Source organism: Cenococcum geophilum (genome assembly GCF_001692895.1).
Source record: "Cenococcum geophilum 1.58 unplaced genomic scaffold K441scaffold_13, whole genome shotgun sequence".
In the NCBI taxonomy this organism is placed as follows: Eukaryota; Fungi; Ascomycota; class Dothideomycetes; order Gloniales; family Gloniaceae; genus Cenococcum; species Cenococcum geophilum.
Window position 1 is genome coordinate 2,867,895 of NW_027137571.1, and position 8,813 is coordinate 2,876,707.

General features: G+C 36.1%; 1 protein-coding gene across 1 annotated transcript; it reads right to left on the reverse strand.

Moving 5' to 3' along the window:
* Positions 1-937: 937 nt before the first annotated feature.
* Positions 938-1,174, reverse strand: K441DRAFT_551652 (uncharacterized protein; the record flags this gene model as incomplete). The annotated part of the gene is given in 2 exon segments (XM_067643112.1): positions 938-1,075; positions 1,094-1,174. Coding segments are annotated over 2 exon segments (219 nt in total), but the record flags the coding sequence as incomplete, so codon positions are not given.
* Positions 1,175-8,813: the final 7,639 nt, after the last annotated feature.

Genomic DNA, 8,813 nt, shown 5'->3' on the forward strand with positions numbered 1-8,813 from the left:
GCCTATTCTCTTTTACTTCTAAGGCTGTTATATTAATCTAGCCTAAGCTTTAGAGGTTAGTAGGCAGCGTATAGGCGCTAGCGGTCTTTGCGGTAATAAGTTAGTGCAGTAATAGGTTAACAGAGGTGTTATATACTATAGTGATAAGCTTATTAATTTTAGAAGATAACTTTAGTTCTATAGTATAAAGCTAAGGTACGGTTAGCTCTATCGTAGGTAGTATACCTAGGGCCAAATTCCGTACTTTTAGGATTGTTTATTATTAGAACTAATTATAGGGGTTATCTTTAGACTAAGGAAGGTCTTACGAGCGGCGTGTTAGGCTATTGGGCTTAGTACCTTATACTCCTAGCCTATATACAATTTTAAAATTAAAACTAAAGAGGAACTCGTTTTAACGTGCTTGGCGTTAGTTTAGCTACTTTATAGTTATAAAGTACTTAAGGTTATAATAATCCGTAAGGACTTTAGTTAGTTAGTTGGGTTCTACTAAGGAGAGTTCCGGTTAGAATTCTTTAAACGCTTATATAATTATAAGGAGTTCCTTATTATAAATCTCGTAGTTACACTCTTATAGTATAAGCTTAGACGAGTAGAATATAACTAGGTAGAGAAGACCGTTATTACCCATCTAGGAAAGAACGCCTGTGTTAACATAGTCTAAGGAGTCGGTTTTAAGATAGAGTTGTTGTCCTAGTGTAAAGTAAGCTAGGATAGATGCTTTAGTAAAGGCATTTTTAAGGTCTTAGAACACCTTTTTATATTTAAGCGTCTAGGTAAAGCATAAGTGCGTTTTTCTTCCTTTTACGGAAAGGCCCTTTATTTATATTATTGCTGTAAGTAATGCTACTACGCCTAAGAAGTTGTATATAAATTTCTAATAGAAGTTGGCGAAACTAAGGAAGGCTTATACGTCTTTAATGCAGTTAGGGGCTTACTATTTGGTAATTATACGTACCTTTTTAGGGTCTATGTAGACACCTTTAGTAGTAATAATTAGTTTAAGGTATTTTACTTCTGTAACTAAGAATTTGTACTTTTTTAAATTAATATAAAGTCCTGCGTCCCTAAGACGCTATAGGACCTTTTAAACGTATTTGGTATACTTAAAAGGGTTATTACTATAAATAAGTATGTCATCTAGGTATGCAGAGTAGAAGTTATTAAGGTAGTCCTATAAGGCGTTATTAATATAGCTTTAAAAGGCGCCTGGGCCGTTGTATACGCTAAAGGGTATAACGGTATATTTAAATTGGCCAAAGCGTAATGCGAATGCGGTCTTTTATTTGTTACCTTCCTATATTTAGAGGTAGTTAAAGGCGGCGATAATATTAAGCTTAGTATAGATTTTAACTTAACTAAGCCGCTTAAGGGTCTTACGTATAAGCGGTACTAGGTATTAATTTTTAATTATAATAGCGCTAAGTCCTCTGTAGTTAACGTAAAATTAGATACCTTCTCCTAGCTTCTTAGTAAGAAGGATAGGGGCGGCTACTAATAATATACTGGGACGAATAAACCCTTTATTAAGGTGCTCGTTAATATACTTCTTAATAACTAGGAGTTCGTCTTTTAATATTAGGTAGGGTCTTTTATAAGGTGGTATTTTTCCTTATTTAATATTAATGGTATAGTTATTAGGTTAATATAGGGGGAGTATATCTACGCCCTTTTATAAGCATATGTTAATAAAGTCGTAGTACCTTTTAGGGAGGAGCTTACAGAGTTCCTTATTGGTAAGTCCTTTTTTAAGCTTTATAAACTTCTTAAAGTCTAAAGGTAAAAGTCTATAGAGTTCCGTAGGGGCGTTATCTTCTAAAAGGTTAACTATATCTATTCTATTACTATAGAGGATGTAGTCCTATTCTTTATTAAGCTTATATAGTTATAATTAGGAAGCTATAGCAATGGTCCAGCCTTTCTTACATGCTATGCGGTAGAAGGCCGTGGTACTTACGTAGTAGTAGTTAGTCGTAGGTGGGATAATAAGGGGTTTTTTGGGTTAATAGCCTAGAGAGTAGATAGAGGCGGCTAGGCTATGCCCTACGTAGGTCTCTCTACAGTAGTTAAAGTTAAAAGTTACTTCTTTTTTCTTCCAGTTAATAATAGGGTTGTGCTGCTTAAGCTAGTTTATTTTAAGGATAATAGGGTAGTTAGCGAGTAGTGTAATATAGGCCTAGAGCTCTTCCTAGTGCCCGTTTATATCTAGGTGGAGTTGTGCTATATAGGTAATCTTCTATATAGTATAACTACCGTTAGTAAGTTATAGGGCGTGGGCTTTAGTAAGGGGTAAGGTAGGTAGGTTATAAGTACGCACAAATTCGGTATCTATAAATTTATTAGTAGCTCTATAATAAATTATAAAACGGCTTTTATATTGTTTTTTAGCAATAGTTCCTACTATAGGTAAAACTATCTACTTCCGTCCATTTATCTTTACTAAGTTATCTATTAAGTAGGCCGATATATAGATCCCTCTATTATTAGGGCGTCCTAACCCGCGACTTAAGGCTAGGACTTAGCATTTTCCGCTTTTATTTCCGATCCTACTACCGTTGCTATATCTTTATCTTATATAGTAGTGGCGCGTAGCAAGGTATTCGGTGTTTAAGGTATCAAGTTAGGTATTAGGCGGCGATTACCAAATCTAGCCATTAGGCAGTTTAGGTTTTTATAATAATAGCCCTCTTAATAGTATTTATAGCAGCGCCCTAGCTTCTAAAGTAGCTCACGCTCTCCATTTAGGAGTTTACGTAGGAAGGTTAGTATAGAGAGGTTAATATTAGCTCTAGTAATAGTATTAGTAGTAGGCGTCGGTGGCTTAGTATATATGGGTATAGTAGGCCTAGGGGGCTTTTATATAGGGGCCTTTAGGTAAAGGTTAGCAGTAGAGATCTAATTCAGCTGTCGTTTAATCTTCTATAGGGCTGCTACCATATTATATACGTTATTATAATTATAACTAGCGGCGGCATAACTAAGGCGATAGGTGACCTTTTTAAGGAGATCTTTTTAGTCCTTAGCGTTATCTCAGATAAGGACTCTAGTGTATTCCTAAAACTTGATATAGAACTTATTAAATAACTTAGTAGGACTTATCTTTAGGGCGCGTAGTTTAGCTTAACTGGTGGCTACTAGGTCATAGTCGTAATATATTAGGTTAAGATTATTAAGGACTTCTTAGTTAGACTTCTACTTCCTAGGGCTATTAGTCTCCTATTAGGCGAAGAGTCTGTTAAATAAGGTACCCTTTATACGCCTAATAATATAACTAATCTTGGTATCCTCTATAGGAAAGAGGCAGGCGCTCTAAGTTAGCTTTTTATAGATTTGCATCTTCCAGTAGCTATATTCCCTGCGGTCTTCCTAAAAGACTAGAGGATCTAGGTATCGTATATTAGACCCCGCAATTGTAGCTTAAGTTTAGTTACTATTATAGGGGTTACTATTAGGTAAAGCTGCTTAACGCTAACTTTCGGCTAAGTGTTGGGTGGGTAAGGTTACTAGAGGCGTAGAGGCTTAGGTAATATAGTGCGTAGTAAGAAAGTGCTCGGTATTGTTACGGATGTGCTCGTTAAGCTAAAACTATAGGTATTTAATTATACCCTCCTTCTTAGTAACCTTAGCAATAAGTACAATCTTAGCTTTCTTTAATTATTAGATGTCGCGCTTAGATATATAGAGGTTATCTTTAGTTTCTTAATATATATTATTAGCAAGTGCCTTACTAGCTTGTAAGTCTTAGATAATATTATAATTTTAGGCAGTACGTAGTTTAGCTTATATAAGCTTTAGGTAGTAGTTTTATAGAAGGTAGTAGTATTTATTAGGTTCTCGTGCTACCATTTATATAAACATCTTAGCGTCTTATATTTTAATCTTAATAGGTAGCTACCCTTCTAGTTACTTTTCCGTGGCTATATAATTAATAAAGGATAAGATATCGCCGGTGTTTATCTTATTAAGATTGTTACTGTAGCCACTTATACTAATAGGGGTGTACCTATCCTGCTAGTCTAGTTAACTCTTATTATCTTTAAAGTGGTGCTAGGTGCTCAGGGGTACTTATAGTTATAACCCTTTTAAGCCGCTAGGCTTACTCTTAGGAGTTAAAGCTAGGGTTAATAAATTAAATTCTCCTAGAATTAATTGGCGTTGTAGGTTAGGTCGGGGTATTGGGTTACTCTTTAGGCTTAACATAGTTGCTAGTAAGGAATATCGTCTTACTATCGTAGTGCGAAGGTTGCTTATATACACGCTGCTTCTAGCAGCGCCTATAGTATCGTAGAGACGTAGAATTGGTTAAAGGCTAGGTATCGGTAGTAAAAAAAAAAGGCGTAACGTAATGTCACGAGGCGCGGAACAGTAGCAGCTGAACGTATGTATTCGAGAAGTCTACAAGACGTTATACAATCGATCGTAAGGGTCGAGGGCGTAAGGGGGTGATATTTACCTCAGCGAGCTCAGACCAAGAAATCGATTGTGCGGATATAGGAATATCCACACCGTCCGCTAAGCTAATTTAGGACGGCAATCGTTTTCGTGGTCTAAAAGACTTTGGCGAGATTTATAGGAAAACCTAAACACGGTTTATATAAGAAGACCTTATTAACTTTAACAAAATTGATCTACCCTCCTACAATACCTATTAACATAAAAATTACACTAAATTATAGAGAAAAGCCTACTCTATAAGTTATAAGATCTTTAGCTCCTTATACACCCGCGACATTAAGAGGAATTCGTCGCCGTAGAGGCTCTAATTCCACCTCTGCACTACCGAGCCACGCAGCAAACACAAACGCTAAACGCCCACGCCGCCAGCCCTCTCTATAACCAGCAGATATTCCATCTACTATATACCTATTTAATTTATTTACTTTACAGCCCTTTACAGGTTATGGTGTAGGCCCTAATAGAGTTGCAAGCTCTGCGTCTGCGTAGAGCTGTGGAGCTTTGCGAGAGCTCTGCGGAACGAAGCTCNGGGGGAGACNTGCACGGAGCTCTGCACGGAGCTCTACCAAAGCTCTACCGAAGCTCTGCACGAAGCTCCGCATGAAGCTCTGTAAAAGCTCTGCTCGAAGCTCTGCTCGAAGCTCTACTCGAAGCTCTGCACGAGGCTCTGCACGAAGCTCTGCTCGAAGCTCCGCTCGAAGCTCTGCACGAAGCTCTGCACGAAGCTCTGCTCGAAGCTCCGCTCGAAGCTCTGCACGAAGCTCTGCTCGAAGCTCCGCTCGAAGCTCTGCACGAAGCTCTGCACGAAGCTCTGCTCGAAGCTCCGCTCAAAGCTCTGCACGAAGCTCTGCTCGAAGCTCCGCTCAAAGCTCTGCACGAAGCTCCGCTCGAAGCTCCGCACGAAGCTCTGCCCGAAGCCCTATATAGAGCTCCAAAGCTCTACTAACAAGCAGCACTAATATACTAGGAAGGTTCTACAAACGCCCGTACAAACGCCCGTAAGAACNCCCATACGATCAATCGATCAATTGCCCATACAATCGTCTCTACAAACGTCTCTGCAATTGATCGCCCGTACGAACGTCTGCACGTCTGCACATCTACACGTCTGCACGCCTGCACGTGGCTCTGCACGAAGGTCTGCACGAAGGTCTGCACGAAGGTCTGCATGAAGGTCTGCATGAAGGTCTGCACGAAGGTCTACTAAGGCTCTGCACGAAGCTCTTCCCAGAGCTTACCCCCTAGTAGTAGCAGAGACACTCCTGGCCAAAGGAGGTTATTTTCAAGGAAGGACTCAACTATAGCACCTACTAGGTGTTGCAATAGCTTTAAGTAGTAGATATCTACATATCTGTATAGTTTTATTAATATCAGCAGACTATTTAATAAGATATAATATGTGCTTAGGCTTTTAATAACGCGTTTTTGTAAGAGTATATATATTAGGTCCCGCCGCGCTTGCGACAAGTTCGCAAGCACTCTCAGTCTTTTTGGCCGTATGGCGACGTGGAGGCGGGCCACGTTACAGTTTTTTAACTTTAACGAAATTAATATTAGGACTAAGCAATAGCCGTATTATAAAATTTATACCATTTAGAAGCCCTAAGTCTTAAAAATAATATATAAACTTTTAGTAATAATAACGCGTTATATAAATAAATGAATTAGATATCCGCAATCTCTATTTTATGGATTTTACTTAGGATTTTAACAAATCTCGCCAAACCCTCTTAGACGTGATTTTGCAATTCGGAAGACGGCGTAGGTTATTCCGACGCTAGCTAAAAAATCACGTCTAAGCTCGCTGAGGTAAGGGTGATATACCTACGCGTAGCTGACGTAAGCTGTACGCGAGAGCACGGGGCTCTCCTATGGAGGCCCCTGCGGTGGGGTTCCGTAACAGGTTCAGAGGCATTTATACGAGCCGTCACAACGACGCTAAAGTACTTGCATTAGAGACCCTAATAGTAATACCTATAAATAAGATTAAGATAACTATATATAAACCTGGCCTGTTAAATATAAACCCTAAACTAGTAATAGTAGCTTAACCCGTATTTATAATAAATTTAATACCTATTATAAAATCTAAAAAGCTCTTTAACCCTCTAATGTTTAATAGAAATTAAAATAACCTATATCCCTTTATAACTAAGCTCCGTCTTAAACTTTTAATAAACTATAACTAATACTCTACTAAAGCTAGTAAAGTTAACTATAGAATGTCTTATTTAAGTAAAAATATTACATAAACTATAGACCCATTCTTCTATAATAGCACCTTTATTAATTTTAAAACCTTTATCTCTCTGCTAGAATAAATATGTAATAACGCTAGCCGCGAACACACCGCTATTACTAAACTTAAAAACCTATAATAACGGAACCGAGACTTTATAAGCTTCTTTTTGGAATTTTTAGGCCTTATTAGCGAACTAGATTGGAATAAAGCCGCTAGAGTTGCTACTCTTTAACAAGCTATTTCGGATAAAATTAGAGCATAGTTAGTAGATAGGGAACTGCCAAAGGACCTACCTAAATTTGTTATAATGTGTTAATAAATTAATAAGGACCTTTAATATAATAAATAGACTTGTCTTCTAAAGCTAACTATACCTTATATTTAAAGCTTTACGAAACCGATATATACCTTAAAGCGCGACCCTTCTCTAAAACCTACGCACGACCCTATAAACTTTAACGCCACTTAATCCTATATACCCTTAGGAACTAATAAACGAAGAACTTAAGCCATAAATGGAAAATGCTTTAGATATAGTAAAAAAGGATATATCTAAAGAAATTGCTAAACTTACCCTTTTGAAAAAGTCCGCTGTAGTTCCTTCTAGTTTTTAAATCGCACCTACTCCTTAACTTATACTTATTCTATAAATTATACCTAGTCGCTATAAAGTATTTTACCTTTGGTTAATTTGGAAAATAAATTATCCTAAGGCCAAGTTGCGCCTTAGAATAAGAAGTAGAAGAGTGTAAGTATTTAGGCTCTTTTAGCGCTAATATATAATATAACTCCCTTAATATACTTAGTAAAATTTAAATACTTAGAAAATAGAAGGAGGTATAAATCCTAATAGATAGCGGAGCTATTAGTATAGGCTTTATTAATACAAACTACGCGAAAACTTAACGCCTAAATTTAAAGAAACTTAATAAGCCCTAAGGCTTATGAGGCTTTAATAGTAAGCCCTTAATATATAGCGAACTAACCCACTATACTCTTATAAAGATGCGGATAGGCGAATACCTTAAATACGTTTCCTTATTTATAATACCCCTAAAGCATTATAAGGTAATACTTAAATATAGATAGCTAAAATAATATAACCCTTTAATTAGCTAGGTTAAAGAAATACTAAAGTTCCATATAACCTACTGCCAAAGTTATTGCTTAAAATACTATCTGCCCTACAAATATATATAAGACTATTCGAATTTAATATAGTATAAATTGCCCTTACTACGAACCTTAAACTAATATAATAAAGCTATAACTGCTAATTACGGTAAAGAATACGAAGATAATATATTAAAACTCCTTAAAATTTATATAATATAAGCCGCACCTTTTATTTTATTAGCAAGAAAACAAGACTATAAAATCTTCGCTGTAATAATAGAAGACATTAAGAAAGCGCTAGAACTAAAGTAGTATATTAACCCTCAACCTCTTATACCTAAGGAGTACTATAATCTAATTAATAAGTTTAAAAAACAATTCGCAGACCAGCTACTCCCGCATTAGGATAAATATAATTTTAAGATAAAACTTAAACCTAGTATAACACTAAAGTTGGGTCTACTGTACGGAATGTTATAAGAAGAGCTGCTTGTAATATAATAATACCTTAAGGAATATCTAGAAAAAGGATTTATTTGTCCTAGTTAATTACTATTTACCTTACCCATACTATTCGTTAAGAAGCTAAGAGAAGGCTTTAGATTCTATATTAATTACTAAGCTTTAAATACAATTATAATTCGAAACTGGTATCCAATTCCCCTAATTTAAGAGATGCTTAACCGCCTAGTAATGGCGTAATATTTTACAAAGCTTAATATAGTTGCTACCTTTAATCGAATTTGCGTCCGTAAAGGAAATAAGAAGTATATAGCCTTTTATATACAATAGGGACTCTTTAAATACCTAATAATACTATTTAGTGTAAAGAACGGCCCTAGTACGTTTTAGTAATATATTAACAATACGCTTTATAAATTCCTTAATATATTTATTACCGCGTATATTAATGATATTTTAATCTACTCGTTCTTACTTTCTAAATATTAAAAATATATTAGAATGGTCCTTAAACGCCTATAAGATGCGGGCTTATAAT